This window comes from Melospiza melodia, chromosome 14 (genome assembly GCF_035770615.1).
Source record: "Melospiza melodia melodia isolate bMelMel2 chromosome 14, bMelMel2.pri, whole genome shotgun sequence".
NCBI lineage: Eukaryota > Metazoa > Chordata > Aves > Passeriformes > Passerellidae > Melospiza > Melospiza melodia.
In genome coordinates this window covers 14265259-14282700 of record NC_086207.1, presented here as the reverse complement: position 1 = coordinate 14282700, position 17442 = coordinate 14265259, and the positions used below count along the sequence as shown (strand labels likewise).

Here is a 17442-nt window from a genome sequence, read left to right as displayed (position 1 = left end):
AGGGTGCCCTGAAATGTCCATGTTGATCCCAATTCTTCTGGGATGTTCTGTACCTGGAACTCGCTCTTCTGGTTTGTCTGGTGCTGCTGTGGTAGCACCAGCAGCTCTTCACAGCCTGGGGTCACCAGGAGTAGATGTCCCACCCCAGGGACCTGGGATGGTTCAGCTCAGCATTGCAGGGCTGGACCAAGTCTGGCATTGCCCTGAAGCTGCCATGAAATGCACTTCATGGAGCAGCACACAGCAGAGGCAGAAACTGCCAGAAGGAGCACAGCAATCTAAGGATCCCAAAATCCCCAGCATAGCACAAGGATGTGCACAACTCTCCCCATGCCCTGATCCCCAAGGGGCTGGGACTAGACAGCACACACAGGGCTTGCAAGCATTTCCCAGCAAGTTTTATTTTCTCCCACTCCACCTCTGAGCCACCCCTGGGACACCAAGTAAACCTTTCCCTTCCCATGGGCAAAGCACAGCACACATCCTCCACCCCAGGGCAGCCCTGACAGCCACTGGCACTGCCTGCTCTTTGTGAGGGCAAGGAGAGGGCAGAACTGAGGCTGGGGAAACACCCTCGCCCCCCCAGCCTGGGCAGCCCCCACAGATTCGGGTGGGAAGGGGGGAGCAGGTGGCTGGCACAGGAGGGGAGCGTACCCAGCTCTGTGCTGCAGCCACGGGGAAGGCAGCGGTGCTCTGGTCAGTCACTGCTGGGACTGTGCCATGCTGAGGCTGCTGCAGCACCGCTCTGCTCGGCCACCTGCTCTGCAGGGCCTCATTCTGATGATGGTTTCAAGATTTCTCCAAGGAGGGGTAAAGCTGGGCAGTGGGAGCTGATGGAAAGTGCAGAGGGAGGAGCAGGGAGATGCTGTGGGGACTTGTGGGGGACAGCCCCCAGGGTCCCCTGGCTATGAGGGCTGGCTGTTCCCATAAGGGCCAGGCTCCATGTGACTCGGGAGGCAGCTGCTGCAAGTGCCAGAACCAGGTGTTTGTCACCTGCCGGGGCTGAAACCGCCAAGGTGACACGTGTCCAGGAGGTTTGAACCAAAGGTTCCAAAGCTGGTGGGGACACGGTGTCCACCAGCCCCTTTCCTGGCACAGGGAGGGCCCTGCAGGGCTCACCCCTCCCTGCCCAAACGGCAGATGCAGGGCGCAGGGAGGACATGGGAGGGGAGCAGAGCAGGTGCATTTCGTCACCTGGCCAAGGGGCGTGTGTGTGTGTGTGTGTGTGTGTGTGTGTAGGGGGAAGGGGTGCCTGGGTGTGTGGGTGCATTTATTGCCTCTTCCCGCCCGCGCCGGCTCCCTGTGCACACACAGGGAGGGTGGCAGGGACCCAAGGGCACAGCCCACGGCTCCCTGGACTTTTACCCTGCTGTGCAAACAGGCAGGCGCCAGATTAGGGTATCAGTTGGAATTTCATCTTGTCAACAGCACCCGCAGCCTCTCTGGGCAGGCAGTGGAGCATCTTCCTTCTGTCCCAGCCCCTCCCTGCAGGCCACCCAGCACTGCAGGTGAGTTTGGGAAATGCACATCTCACCCCCACCAGGACCCTGTTCCCCTCCCCACTGCTGTCTGCAGGCTCCCCCTTGCAGACAACAGTGATGCCCAGTGCTGGCACCACCCCATCCCCTGCCAGGGCAGGACCCCACTGCTGGTCTCCACGTGGAAATGGCAAAATTGGACATTAAAGGCAGGCAAAGCCCAAGGAGGGAGGATGAGTGTGGAAGAGCCAGCCCCCACCATGGGGACCATGCTGGAGTCTGCACTCAGGAGCAGCTCCAGTTTCCCCAGCCCAGCCCAGCTCTTCAGGCAGGTGGCTGATTCAGTCTCACCCCTTTCCTATATGGCAACAGCTCCATTGCATTTGCATCCCCCTGCCTGTTTTAGGTCCTGATTCCCCACGTTTCCTTGCAGGGGTGCATGAGGTGTTTCTCCTGTGCCATGGGCAGCCTGGCACCATGCAGGGTCACCAGGGTGCAGCAGTAGGTGCAGCCTCTGTTGCAATTGCAGGAACAAACACTTTGCTCTGTCCCTCTCTCAGCAATGCCACCTCATCCTGTTCCCAGTCCTCCATCTCCTCCACCCACGAGGACTTTATCCTGCTTCAGGTGTCCTTCCACAGCCAGCTGTCCTGCCCTGGCACCTCAACACACCCCATGCAACCCTTGGCACCGGGAAGAGTTTTGGGGCTGGAGGAGCCATTTGGGGCAGGGATTCCAGGGCAGCTGCTGGCTCAGTGTTCTGCTAGAGGAGGGGAACACAGGATGGAGAGGGGAGAGTGTCGGGCACCAATGCCAGCTGTCCCAGGCACTATCTCACATCCTCATTCTCTGTTTATTCATCTTGGACAAGGAGGATATTCAGCCCATCGACAGCCATAAAATGAGATTAGAGACCAGGAGGCGCCAACGGGAGGCGGCCACATCCGTGGGCAGCTGGCCTTGTTCTTTGGCCTCTGCCAGCCCAAATGGCCTCACCCTGTCCCCTCTGTCTGCAGTGCTGTGAGTCTGCAGCCATCGTGTCTGCCATCCCTCTGGTGCCAAAGGAATGAGACGTGGCAGTGCCATGCCACGATATGAGCCATGCCACTGCCAGCAATGTCCCTGTGGGACAGGCACACTGTGAGCTACAGGGACAAGGCTGCTGCCCCAGGACACCCTCCCCACCCTGGCTGTGCCCAGTGTGACCCCAAAGCCAGCATCCTCCCCTGCCTCAGCACCACGGGCAGGAATGACAGCCACAAACCTGTGTCACACAGGATCCCTGCTTGGCTTTATTTTCACCCATGCCTAAAAAATAAAAAGGAAAACCAGTTCTGTTTTATATACACATATAACTGAGCTGAAGTCCTGAGTTGATGCACACATTTGTCCTCATCACCGAGCACACCTGGTAACAGTGGCTGTGGGAAGTGTCACTGGGAGGAGGGACACCCAAAGCCTTTGGGGGCTGGAGCAGAGCAGTGCACACAGTGGGATAACTGGGACCCACTTGTAAAAGCCACAGCACACCTGGGGACTTTGTGTTCTGGGGGCTGGGAATGGTGGAGGCTGGCAGTGGAGAGTGTGGCCAAGGGATGTGAGGCACCAGCAGTGTCAGGTGGGATGTGAGGGTTTGACTGGGTGGTCTTCAGGCAGCAGGGACATGTCTGCTGCTCCATCCTGCCAGAGCTTGGAGAGAAAATGCTGAGAAACATCACACAAGCTACCATGCAAGGCTCATGCTCCCTCATGCCCTCTTGGTCTTTGGAACCGCAGCTGAGGAGCACGTGGTGCAGCCTGAGAAGGAGCCACAGACCCTCCTGTGCCCCAGCTGTGCCCCACTGGCCTTTGGGGTTGCTGAAACTGGGCTGTACATTAACCTGGGCCTATACAATGGTCAAGACTCCACAGGATAAAGAGACTTCTCAGCTGCAGTTCACCAGTAGGAATGGATGGGGTTTCGCTAACTGGCCTAGGAATGCAGTGAGTGAGAGGGAGTGCAGTGCATGGAGGAGCAGGGAGACAGGGAGGACAAAATCTTTAGTCCTGTAATCTGAATTTTAAAGAAAATAGGAAAATAAATGCTTCTCTGTCTTTCTGAAAACCACCTCTCCATCCCCTCACACCAGGGCACATGCCAGTCATTTCTTGCATGCCTGAGGAGGCCCCTGCCTGCCTGGCAGCAGCACCAAAAACTCTCCCAGGATAGGCCATTCTGGACAGCCTAGGGCCAGTTCTTGGACCCTGTCCCAATGGCAAACCTTCTGTTCTCCTTCCTTTCGCCATGGAAGGGCTCAACAGGGCGGTATGCCCCAAATTCTCCCTTCCACCCCCTCCCTGTGCTCCAGGTGGACGATGGCTGCAGTGCCACCTTGCCATGGCACAGCCAGGGAACCAGGGCTGCTGGAGACGCCTTCACATGGCTCAGTGTGGCTGCAGGGGCAGGGCTGGGACGCAGGGTTGGGCACTGGGGACCATGGTGGGGATGTTCAGGATTGCTCTTGTCAAGGATGTGCTCCACCTTGCCACCATCACCATGGTTTGAAGGGCTCCCAAGTCACCTCCCACAGCTGAGGCTCTTGCATGGTTCCCAGAGCTCAGCTTGCTCTGTCCCCTCACCTCGCTTCCCGGGAGACCAGCTCAGCAGAAATTCATTTTGTCTTGAGTCCAGCCAAGTCTTTTTCCTATTTCAGTCTTGTTCAAACTGCCCAAAAGCAGCAGGCAGCTGGGTTGCCAGGAACACCAAAGGAAGCACCTGGAGCACCACAGGAAAGCCCTCATCCACTATCATCCCCTTCCTTCTGCTGACATCAGCACCTTTCTACACAGACAAGAGACCAAACCAGTGAGTGATTCCTATGGGAGAGCAGTACCTGACCCAGGTTTTACACAGTGGAGAGCCCACCAGTCCCTTGGGAAGGCCCAGTGCCACCCAGCCCAGCCTCGCTGTCTGCCCCATCGGTTCAGCCAGGGACAGTTGTGTCTTTGGGAAGGGGCTGTCACCCTTCAGAGCACATGGGCTGGCAGGGCTCTGCTGCATAGTGCTTTTCTCTTGGGGTCTGTAGCTGGTGGAGAGGTTAAGGCATGAATTCTTCCTTGATCGTCAGTGGAGATGAGGAGACGAGGTTGGGGGCATTGCTGCTGCAGAGGCCTCCGATGGGTCCCAGGGTGCTGACAGCTGGTGGGGTTGGTGTGGTGGTGCTGGTGGGCTGGCTCTGCTGCTGCAGCTTCTTCTTGTTCACCTTCCTCTCCTTCGCCCTCCGGTTCTGAAACCAGATTTTCACCTGCCGAAAGGAAAGATGGCAATGAGGAGACAAGGATGGACTCAGGCAAGGATGACAACCTCCAGTCCCCACGGTGCAGGGAGGGCATCCCAAAGCTTGGAAAGGAAGGGATGTCTGTGGAGCAAGGTGGGGCTTCCTCTGACTGCTCGGGCTAAAGCCCTGGCCCTTGCCCACCCCGGGCCCACCAGGCTGGGTCTGTGGGGTGCTGAGCACTGACCTGGCGCTCGGTGAGCCCCAGCGCCGCGGCCAGCTCGGCCTTGCGGCGGATGGTGATGTAGCGGCTGTAGTGGAACTCCTTCTCCAGCTCCAGGCGCTGGTGGTCCGTGTACACCACCCGGTACTTGTCTTTTGTCCTGGTCTTGCCTGGCAGAGAGAGCAGAGTGGAGGGTGAGCCAGCGGGGGAAGAAGGGGAGCAGTGGAATGGAAGGAGCATTCCCGAGGGCACGGAGGAGACACACAACCTGTGGAGAGCTCATGGAAACGCACTGGGGACCAGTGGGAGAGTCAGGAGGCTCCTACTGGCTTTAAAATCCTGTTTTGCACCAGAGTGTTGCTTCTTGTTGGGAAGTAGCTGGGCTTTGGTGGAATTGCTTGGAGGAAAGAGCAGGAGGGGTTCAGAGGCACCCCAGAAGATGGACCATAAATCTGTGTCATGATGCATGGTCCCCGAGAGGAGCAGAGCTGCAGGTCCTGTGGTGGGCTGAGGACAGGCTGCCTGGCAGGGCTAAGGAAAGCCCAGCTCTTCTTCTAGGAAGCCCCAAACCAAGGTGCCATCACTTGAACGTGCATGGATCAGAAGAGGGGAAGGACAGAAAACCCTGCAAGAACCACATTTCTTTGCCACCCAGAGGGTCACTCTCCTTCTCCCTGTACTGAGCTAAGACAGAGGGCAGTGCTTTAGGTGCAGTCTTTCAAGATGCACTGGAGAGAGCTCACATGATGCCTAAGCACTCCTGAGGACTGGCTCCATGTACCAGAGATGTTGGGCCAAAGCCAGCCTGAATCTCTCCTTAGTCCCCCAGCTATGGACAGAGCTTGGGGCCATCAGGATCCATATGTCTGTGCACACAGATGCACATCCCACAGGTCTGCAAACAGCACCTGCTGCTTTCTAGCAGAAAAATTCAGTCAAAGGTAGCCCAGCTGTGTCTTCCTAAGTTCTCTGATTCCACAGGCACACAGGGTGAGCTGTGGAACTCTGCCTGGGCTGTGGGGGCAGGTGGCACTCTGAGGGAGGACACCCAGGCCTGGCAGTTTGCTGCCAAGTTCCTGGTGTTTTCCCCTGCAGAAGAGCCCATAGGCAGGGAATAAACACAGCTGTGGATATTTGCTTCTCCACCCAAAATTAAAAAATCCTGTTCCAGGGAACTGAGGGGGATGATGCCTAGACATTTGTTTTCCTGGCAGATGTGTTTGCCCATCTTCTTCTGAATTTCTGATGCTGAGAGCAGTGCTGCTGTGGGAAGGAGTGGGAGCAAACTCAGAACAGCTCCATGGATTTCCCTGGGGCTGCCCTGGGTGTATCAACATGGACAAGATACTGCACACCACTGCTGCAGATGTGCAGAAAGGGATTTCCAGCCCAGCAACCTACATAACCTTGCTTGCAGCCTGGTTCTGCCAGGAAATGGGATCTTTGTGCCTGCCATCCTGTTCATCTGTTCTCCCTAACGAGTCCTTTGCACATCCACCCATTTAGGCCACATCAGTTGGACACTGGGCAGTCCCAGCAGTACAATTATATTCTGACATCATCTGAGTGGAAGCAGGAGTTTAGGCAGTGCAAAGGAAAACTGAGCTCTAGACACCCTGATGAGACATCAGAGAACATCCACAGAGCAAACTCCAACCTCCAGGCTGCAAATCCGTTTCTCAGCCAGCTCAGTTTTATTTTTATTTTTATCAGCATCTCTCTCCTGCTCTCTCATTGCAAGGAGATGGAGACATTCCTAAGCCACTTCTTATGCTGAAACCTGAATGTGAAAGAGTTCAAGGCAGGATGACCCATGGCCACAGAGTACTGCAGGTAGGAGAGGGGCTCCTTTGCAGCATCCCATGGGATGGATGAAAGCAGCTGGATTTCTACTGAATAAGCAGGAGAAACAAGAATCCAGCTCATGGCATTGACCACTGAGCAAACCAAGAGTGGGAGCCAGCAGGGATGGGCATGGAAGGCATCTCACCCTGCTGGGACTGGATGCTGGCCCTCCCTGGCACACAAGCAGCAGTCACTCAGTTCAGTTTAGCACCAAATTTCCTTGTGTGCCACTGTCTGTGTCCTCCTGCCTTTGATCCTGGTGCTGCTGGCATGACAGTCATGCTGGCATGGGGTGACGGCTGAGGGTCCCAGCACAGTCCCCAAGAAGCACTGAAGCTCTCCAGTGATCCATGGAAGAGGGAAGGAGCCCAGCAAGGCTGCAACATGACCAGGAACAGAACCAGATTTCCAGCACCAGGGCAGGACTTCAGCCACTAACTCGTATTTGAGGGATGAGATGAATTCAGTGAATGTTTCAGAGTGGGTAGCCCAGTTCAGCCCAGGGCTGATCAGAAAGCAAACACCTAATCCCTCCTCACCACCATCAGGTCAAACCCGTGCACACCACACAGGGTGACTCTGTGGGTTAATAAAGGGTAAAAAAGGTTAATTTGATTGAGCAAGGTGTTAGTGGAGTGTCTGCAGGGACAGGGCTGAAATGCAGATATTCCATGTGCAAGGGGTGATGCCAGCTTTGCCAGGCTCTTGTCTCCTGCCTGGCACACATCAGCTGTGACAGCTCCAAACAAAACTGCCCTTGGGAGCCCTGCTGGGCGGGAGTGATGCTGGGGGCACCCAGCCCACGCAGGATCCCACCCTGCCCTCGCCCTCCCACAGGGCCCCTGCCCATCCTGGGGGTCACTGCTGCCTCTCACCGGGTTCCCCAGCATCAAAAGAACTCCTGCAGCCCAGCCCAGGGGGGACCTGTGCTGAATCTGCAAACACAGCAATTCCCAAGAAGTTACAGAATAAACCAGATGCTCTGGTGGAGATTTATGTGAGGTTTAGCAGCTCTGTGAGAAACTGGGCTCCCTCTGGCTGCTCCAGGCTCAGGGGCTCCTGCAAGATTTTTCTTTCTCATAGATCTTTTTTTTTTTTTTTTCATTTGAAAGCAAAAGCCTCTCTAAAGAGATAGTAACTTTAAAATGGTCTTACTTGCAATGTTTTTATTTTAATAGCACTGTTTGGAAAAAAGGAACACCTGGAAAGTGATGGAGTTGACAGATAGAGTAAAAAAAATAAATTAAAGACTAAAGAAATAAGGCGGTTTGTGAATATCACATATGCCATGAATTTCAGTAGGAATTATTATTTCCTGCTGCAGCTGTAAATAGATCCATCACAGCCTGTTCTTTGTTATTCCTTTTTCATCCTTCATCCTGGATGGAGGCTGGGCTTTGCCTCAGGGCTGGCAGAGCCATCATGGGGTGAGCTGGGCACCGGGCTCAATATCAGATCAATATCATCACTTTCTGCTCAGTATCAGGTAGAAAAAACTCAAAACAGGGGGCTGACGACCAAGCCAGAGATGGAAAGTTATTCACCTCCACTAATTGCTGTTTTCAGATGTTTGCTGAATTCAGGGATGTGCTGTGGGTGATTCACAAGGAAAAGAAAAGGATTTGCAAGAAATACTATTGACAATGAATAATTCAACTACCTTGAATATGAATGCTGGGTTACACTTAACTCTCTCCTGGAGACTTTTTATGGCTCTGTGAAAAGAAAGAGGAAATTTGGGACAAGCCAATCCGGTTCCTCACGGGGAGCCCTCGTGCCCATGGCCAAACAGAGGGATGGAACCAAACAGAGGGATGGAGCTGCTCCTGCATTTCCAGCCATGCCTGGCAGAGCTGAAACAGGCTGTCCCATGGCTGGGATAACCTGGAGCTGGGGCTGCTGCCCCAGGAGGGAGCATGGCTGGGTGCAGAGGGGGTGCCAGCGGTGTCTCTTAGCACAGTTGTTAGCCCCTTCCGACCCTGCTGTGCATTTACAGCCTCTTGTCCCTGAAGGACCAGGCAAAGGAACTGCTGGGACAGGCAAATGGAGCCATCCATGGGGTCAGTGGGAATGGTTTGGGCTTTGGGATCAAGGCAGGGCCAATGACAGCGTGGGGAGAGGGTATCGTTAGCACTGTTAATGAGTAACCCTAATAGCACTCACCTGAGCCATGATTAGATAAGGGAATAGCTTTAATGTGCTCTGCAAAGCCCAAGGGACACACTCCCCAGTGTGCACACACACCCACGGGGGATGGAGCCCTGACCCCAGCCTGCAGTCACTGCCCACAGCAGCCCTGCCCCAGGACAGGGATGCCAGGGCTCAGCATCAGGAGCCTGGCAGGGGAAGGGAAAAGCAAAGTGGATCCTGTGCCCGCCATCCCAAGCTCTCTCCCCTCATAGCCACAGGGGAGGCTGCCAGGAAGGGGATATTTCACCATCCCCAGTCCTGGACTGCCCAAAGGATGGCTTTGAGTAAAAAACTGTGCCCCAAACCCTGACAGACTGAGAATATGGGCACTGTGAGTGGTGCTGAGCAGCTCTAAGAACAGCTGGGAAGGGGCTGCTTCAAACCAGGGGGCAAAGAGACTGTGGGGTGGCAGTGGCGCCGTGCGTGGAGGTGCAGCAAAAGCTGGCATGCTGTGAGGGGATCAGCCCAGCTCCAAAGGGAGGAGCCCCATCCGTGGGACACGCTTCTCCCAGGCACAGCAGGAGCAGCACAGCTGCCAGCAGCCAGGAGCACAAACTGCAGCACTTTTCTAAAAGTCTCTATTTCACAGGTCAAAGCAGCTCAGAATTACCACAACCACAAACTCTGGCTCTGTGGGAAGCGGCTGTGCACCCCTCAGGGCTCTGGTCAGGGAAGCTGGGGTATGGCAGCCCCAACCCACTGGCTGGAGCCACTGAGATGAGAACCCACAGTAGTGACAGCGGGAACCCCTCAGCAGAGATCTCCAAGGCCTGGGGACACACTGGGTGTTGCTCTGCAGAGGAAGTGCTGGCAGGGGGATGGAGGCATTGCTGCCAGGCTGCCTCAGCAGCTCTCATGCCTTGCTCTGTGCTGGCTCCTTGTGCTCCCAGAGCCATCCTGCCTGATCCATCCTGCCTGCTCCCATCTTCCTGGCTGTGCTCTGGCCCCAATTGGCTCCATCTGTCCAGGCTTGTCTGCCCATCTGGGTGCCTGCTCCTACACTATCTGATGGCATTGCAATATTATAATGCTGAGAAGCATCAGGTGTACAAGTCCTGTCACCACGGAGCACCTGGGAAAGAACTGGTCCATACTGGAGGTAAAGTGCAGCAAAAAGGACGCAAGGCTGTCCCCTCCATGTGTGTGTTTCCTCTCCATGATAAAGCTGCTCCATTCTGAATTAGGAATAAAGAGGATAAAATCCTCCCATCCCAGAGGAATCAGTGCTCTGTCAGGATCTGGCATTTCTACCCAGGGAAAGGATCAAGGAAAACTTCTCTCATCCCCAACAGAGCTTAGGCAGTGCAACAGCTGGAGAAACTGAGGCACACAGTCCCAGTGTCAGGGCTATGAGATTCCCTGGGCAGCTGAATCCCCAGTCCTTCTGCAGCTCCATGGGGGGAAATCCCCTTCACAACCCCACAAAACTGAGGACAGCCAGGAGCGAAATGCCCCATGACAGAGACCCCAGGCCCAGGAAAGGGCTGAGGTCCGCTCCTGAAGCTCAGGAGCCTCCAGGCTGGCTGGAGCCACCCCCATCTGGCAGCCAGATGTGCTCCAGCTGCCTGCGTGCAGAGGGGTCGATGCTCCCTCTGCCGAGCAGCGCTGATGGGAGCCGTGCCGCACAGAGCTCAGCTGAGGCTGGGCACAGACAGCCCAGCTCATTCCACCGCCCCTTATCACCCCAGAAACGGGAACCCCAAAGCCTGCACTGGTGGTGGCAAGGGCTGAGCCTCTGATGCCCTCCCTGTTCACCCCCTCCCCACACATTTTTTCCCTTTCCTCCCCCTCCAAAACACCCACGCTCCTCTGTGGCCTGAAGGGGGGGGATAAACCCGAGCCCCTCACACTCCCTGAGTGCTGGGAACCAGCAGCTCATGGTTTTCACAAGCCTTCCCCTTGCCTTGCATACTTCAACATCCCCAGCTATTTTTCCTGTGCCGCAGGAAGCAGAGCAGTGATGGATGGGCCGGCCAGCCCGGGGAAGGAGCAGAGCCATGTGGCTTGTTTCATCCCAGCCAGGGAGAAACCACCCCCTCTGTAGGCAATCCTCCCCGAGATCCCTGCCTGGCATCACCCCCCTGCCAGAATGCACTGCATTGAGACAACTGCTGGGTGTCAAAAACTGGGTGAGAGGAGCCACACATCCTCTCTGTACATAATTAATGTCTCAGTGATGAGGAGGGAGGAAATGCTGGGTGAATCCTCACTGGATGGACTCTGCCAAAGCTCCCCCATCTCTACTCTGGGTTGGAAAAATGGACACTTGAGACATCAGGGTTGAGGCAGGACTCATCTTGGGGTCTGAGTGTCCCTCCAAGGAGCCCAGCAATGCTCCAACACCCAGAGTAGCTCTCTCCATGGTGGTTCACCTCACACAACCTGAATATTTCTTCCTGGTGCCAAAGGCCTCAGAGCAAACTGCAATTCTCCCATGGGCACCAGGTAGCAATAAAACCTGGTTCAGCTTGGTATGGTGAGCACTGGAAACATTTCACTTGCCAAACTGCACTGCTTGACCCAACAGCTTTCTGCTCTCCTGCTCACTGAGGATCAAGCTCTGTGCTCCCAAAAAAGCTTTGCTCTAAGTGTGAGTGTGTGGGAATGCATGCCCGGGGGTTGTAGCAGAGCTCGAGGCAGAGCTTGGTGCATGGCACAGTCAATCAGGGCAGCCCTGCTGCCAGGAAAGGACAGAAACACCTGGTCAGAGAGCTGGATTTGGAGAGTGTAAACTGGTGCACAGGAGCACAGGCTGGCCCTGGCTGGGCTTTGCACAGCCAGCACGGTGGGACAGGGAGAGAGCTGCAGCCACATCCACACCCACTGGTGAGGACACCCCTCCTGCAAGCCCCATTCTCCTCCCAGGAGGTGCAAGCCCCAAGGGGATGAAGGGCAATGCCTGGTGTTTGCAGAGAGCTGGTGATTCCCCATCACACCCCCGTGTTCCTGGACATGGACAGCACAAGCAGAAACCCTTCATCCCCCGGGGCAGCAGCACCAAGCTGGGTGCTGGGGCAAGTCTTTCCCAGCCCTGCAGTGACTGGATCTTTTCTTTTGGCAACTGGCAAATTCCTTCAGTTGTTGCCATGTTTTATGAGGCCGAGCTGAGTGCCAGGCTGGCTCCTGAGCTGGGTCAAAGAGCAGAGCAGCTCTGGGTGGCACACGGGCTGCTGGCACACGTGGGCTGGGCACAGCCCCATCCACAACCTCACCTCACCCCAGCCTGATCCAGCTCATCCCAGCCTCCCTCCTGGCTGCGTGTGGCTCATCTGCAGCAGGAAGAGCAGGACAGCAAGGCACTGGGGGTCCCATATGGACACCAGGGTTCCTCTCCCCCTTTGCAGCCCCACAGGGTTTGGCCCATCCTTGCCATGGGGCAGGGTGGGGGAAGGATGCAGCCCCTTATCCAAGGGATCACAAAGCTAACAGGACTGGAGAGGGTGTCCTTGAAAGGTCCCCCATAGGAAACATCTGTCATTGGCCAGAGGTTTAAAGTGTCCCTCTGCTAATCCCGGGGTATTAGCCAGCCAAGCCCATCACGTAGGTACTGCCAGTGCTCCAGGGAAGCCCTTTTTGTTCAAGGAAAGTCAATTCTAGGAAAGTTTGAGATGCCTGTACCTTGGCCAGCAGGCTAAGCAGTCAACAAACCCTAGCTGGGGCCAGGAGCAGGTTGTGGGTTAATAATTCAAAGGGAGAAGACTGATGGGGCCTGACACACACCCCAAGTGTGTGTGAACTGCCATGGAGAGAGCTACTCTGGGTGTTGGAGCATTGCTGGGCTCCTTGGAGGGGCCCTCAGACCCCAAGATGGGCCCTGCCTCAACCCTGATGTCTCAATTGCCCATTTTCCCAACCCAGAGTAGAGATGGGGGAGCTTTGGCAGAGTCCATTCGGCGAGGATTCACCCAGCATTTCCTCCCTCCTCATCACTGAGACGTTAAATATGTACAGAGAGGATGTGTGGCTCCCCTCACCCAGTGAAGGAGAGGGTCTCACAGGGAATGAGCATGGCCTAAAGAGAGGCTCCCCAAGCAGGGACTGACCAGGGAAATGCACTGTCCTCCAGCCAGCACCATCATCCCAAAACATGCCAAGCACAGCATGAACCCCAGCAGCCCAGGGGAAATGTTTCTGTCTCATTATTGGGAGTTGAACTTTTTCCCCCAGTGTTCATGGGCCCCACTAGGAAAATAAACAGAGCTGGAAAACTGACCTAGAAATAATAAAACTGAGATGGAAAACTGCACACCCAGCAAATCACCACATGCTCAGAGCATCACTGCTTGCTCTCCATCACCCCAAAACCTGCGTGGGCACCACGGGCATTGCTGCCACACAAAGCCCTGAGCACATTTGCCTCTGCAAGGGATTCTCCAATTGCACTTTCACTTGCAATATTTAGCACTGCAGCCCCTGCTCAATTAGTGACCTAAAAGCCAGACCCGAGGCAGTATCTGGGGATTTGCATGACTAACAAGCAGAGGGTGAATTTCAAAGTTCAGCCAGCTCCACTTCCAGCCACCTTCCTGAGCTTTTTATAAACCCTGGGTGCAATTCACAGGGAAGTTTGCAAATAATTGTGAATAAGGAGGAAGCATGCTGCTCTGACATGCTGCTAGTGAAGATTTTATGAGCAGAAAAGGAGGTGGCATTGGAGAGAGAAATGAGGCCTGGGGACATCTCCCAGCTCTGTTCCCTGTAACCCCCAATTCCTGGTGGCTGGGGTTTAATGCCTGCTGCTGCTGGGATATCTCAGCTCAGCTGCAGCATGAATGTAGCAACACGTACAGAAAATCACCCCCCTGTAAAGCCTGACTCTGCAGTGAGTCACTGGGAGATTTCTCATTGATTTTTCTCAAGCTGTGGATCATATTTGCAGAAGTGACTGACACACTCATATTCCCTGCACAACATTTTATTTTGCTACCACGCAGCTCTTCCCCAAAAGCTTTCAAACTATGGCCAGAAGCTGTTCATAGGAGCCAAGACAGAAAGGGAACATTAATTTACAACCCTCTGAAGTATTATGATTTATAGCATTCCCAATGAAACTGTTGATATTTATAGCAAAAAAACCTTCATGTATTCATTTCCTATTCCCACTGCGGTGAGATGAGGAGTTTATCAATCCATACTGATCAAAGTCCAGTTCATTGATTTCAATAAAATGATTCATCTAAGAACTTCACCCTTATCTATGTCAAACCCATCTCTGCCCTACTCTCTTTCAAGCTTAATGAAGACTTTCATTTAAAGGGCAGCACTGGAAAGCACCAACTGCATCCCCCCCACCATCTCCCAGCTCAGGATCCCACCACCACCAAACCCTGCAGCAGCATTGGGCTTGGACCCAGCAGAGGTGCAAGGACAGGTCCTCAATCTGTGGGTGACTTAGAAAAGGAACTTACAGGGCATCCAGCCTAAGGAAAGCACCCCAGGAAGATCCTTTCACCCCTGTATTTCTGTGGTGGGGCAGGGGCAGCTCCTCTGTGTGTGTGAGAGGAACAAGGCTGGTTTATTTGTTCCTTTGTATGTATTTGATCTAAGAGATACAAACTAAGCAACTAATGATATTTTTCCAGAATTCAATCAGCTCAATTGTTGTCTAACTCAATCAGAGGCACTTTCAAGCTCCTGCTTTATCTTGGCCCCACTGCTGGGTGTAAACCCATGGCCTTGATCCAGAGGAGAGGTGTGCTGATGGCTTTCCTTCCCCATTCATTTTCCCTCCCACCTCTCTTCTCAGAAGAAACCAAGATGTTCAGACCTACAAAACCTGCAGAAGGTTCCTGCTGCAGGGGAGGGCTGCACATCACATTTCCCTTTCCACCCTGGGCAGAGGGAAGCCCTCAGCCCTGGCATGCCTGTGGGTCTCCATCCCTGCATCCGGGGGAAAGCGTTTTTCTTAAATAGTTACATTCAGTGCTTAAAATGGGACAGGAAATACCAGCCTGCCTCTCCCTCCTCTTTCCAGACTGGGGCTGGGTTTTTTTCCATTTATCTGGATGTTCTGCCTGCTCCACTGCACACTGGTCCCCATCCCTGCCACACAGATTCTGGGAATGTGAGTGGGTATTTTCCATGCTATAAGACCCCAGGCACCTCTGCAGAAGGCCCTTAGATGGTCCTTAGCAACTGAGAATAATGCAGGGCCAAAAACAAGCCAAAAACTGGAGGCACTTTGCAAACAGGGAGCCCAGGCCCTGACTCCAGGGATCTGGGGCAGCAGTAACTCAAAGCAAACTTGCCCTTGTGAGAGATGGCCACAACCACTCCTGCAGTGAGCTGGCCCCAGCAGTGCTCTGAGGAGCTCATGGCCAGCACAGCAGAGAGAGAGGGGTGGCAGGTTCAGGCAAGCCCCATGGGTCCTGCTGGGAAGGGTCCAGGCTGGGAAGATGAAAGGGTGAGGGTAGGTCAGGACAAAGGGCCCGCACCTCACCTCACTGCCAAAGGAGCCAGCCACCATCTCCATGACAAAGAGAAGTCCTTGTCAATTTGGGCTGGCCCCAAGGGGGACCTGCCCACCGCCTTTGAAGTGGGCAGCAGGGCAGGGAGGGGGCTGGGGTCACCCAGACGCTTCCCCCAGGTCAGGAGTTCAGCGGGGACAGGACCCTGGGGACAGCATGACCACTCTGTGCCCAAGGCAGAGGTAATCACGGGAACCAGGGCCCCCTTTCCTGGAGAGCTGGGCACCCTCTGCCCCGTGCACCTGCAGCAGCCACAGCCACCCTCCATGTGGCACTGTCCCCAGAACACACACAGTGCCCCTCGTACACACACCATGCACCACATCGTCCTCACAGCACCCTGCACACACACACTGAGTAGTGTCACCTCTCCTGGGCACACCTGGGGGCACTGCCTGTACACACACACCGCTCATGGTGCCCTGCACACTCACACAGAGCCGGCAGCGCTGCACTGAATCCACCTCACACACACAGAGCGTGGATATACACACAGCTCCTTCCCTGCACACACACACAGAGCTTTGGGCATCTTGCACACCTGCCACACACAGCCTCTCACACTGCCAGCTCACACTCCCTTGCACACCCACCATACACAGCCTCTCACACTCCCTTGCACACCCATCACACACAGCCAGCTCACACTTCATGTACAGCCACAGCCTGCCGCTCTCACCCTTTCACTTTTGAGACCCCCCAATCCAACACCACCCAGGGTTCTGGGGGTCTCTGGCTCTGCCCATCCTACCCGGCAGCCGCAGGCAATTCCACCAGTTGGCGAAAATTACTTTCCAGCCATGAAAACCCAGCTGCAGTGTGGAAGGACAGAACCCTCCCTGTCCATCCTCAGCCCCTGCCACCTCAGAGCTCCCCTGCTCCTTGAGGACCGTGTGTCGTGCCAAGGGCAGGCCAAGCTCACTGTCCCTCCGGCAGTCCCCACGGAGCAGGATCCAGCCCCGCGGGACCCAGAGGGATCCCCTGCCCCGGGCACGGTGCCGGGCCGGGCTTTCCTTACCGTTGTTGCTGGTGCTGGGAATGCTGCGCCTCATCCACTCGTACGGGGTGCGTCTCTGGCCATTGGGGGACAGCTGCGGCACCGAGCTGCTGATGGGTGGGGGCAGGAGTCCAGAGCCCGGAGGCTGAATGGGATTAAAATCTGGGGGGCTGAATCCGAACTGGCCGGGGCTGGCGGTGGAAGGGGCCGCGGCGGTGCCGTAGGAATGCCAGTCCTCCTTGGCAGGGGTGTAGGGCGAGGCCCAGGCCGCCGCGGGCTGCCCGTGGTGCAGCTCGCTGTTAATGCCCGGCACATGGTGGTAGCTGGCGAAGTCCGAGTATTGCGGCGGTCCCGGCACGTAGTTCTGGGGGTTGAGGTTGAGGCCGGGGTGCCGGACGGGGCTGGGATACATGTTGGTGTCCTTATCCACAAGATATCCCACGTACATCTTCGCGGGCCGGCCCCGCGCTCATGCTGCGCCGCCGAGCCGCTCTGCGGCCGCCCGGGTTCGGCGGGAGGCGGCCGCCCCTCCTTCGGCAGCGCTCACCTGGGCGCCTTGGGGAGCTGTCCTGGGGCCAGGCACCTCCCTGCCCACGGGCTTTTATTGGGCCCAACCTCTCGCAGCATTTGCATTGAAAGGCAGGTTTGCATTTCAAAGTGCAGAAACCCCAGCGGGTGAGGGGGGACGAGTTCAAGCTTCCCATTCGGGCTGCAAGGAGGATGAGGTAGGGGGTGACCCCGGGAGGATCCCCCAGCCCCTCTGTCACCTCCCCACAACCGTGCCCATGCCACAGGACGTGGTCCTCTCTAGTAGCTGGCTTTGGGGACATTAGAGTGCCACAAGAGTCTCATGAGGAGGCCCCAAGGGACCCCAGCATCCATGCCCCAGGAATAAGGTGCCTTGGGATGAACCGCTGTATTGAAAGTTGGCTGCACGAGGCGACAGGCTGGCCCGTGTCACCTGCCCTGTCCTACATTGGAGGACACC

General features: G+C 55.7%; 1 protein-coding gene across 1 annotated transcript; it reads right to left on the bottom strand.

Moving 5' to 3' along the window:
* Nucleotides 1-4555: 4555 nt before the first annotated feature.
* CDX1 (caudal type homeobox 1) lies at nucleotides 4556-16902 on the bottom strand. The gene is made up of 3 exons (XM_063168369.1): nucleotides 16476-16902; nucleotides 4980-5125; nucleotides 4556-4762 (listed from the first exon to the last, which is right to left on the bottom strand). Exons 1-3 carry the CDS (start codon nucleotides 16900-16902, stop codon nucleotides 4556-4558), a joined length of 780 nt encoding a protein of 259 aa, XP_063024439.1.
* Nucleotides 16903-17442: the final 540 nt, after the last annotated feature.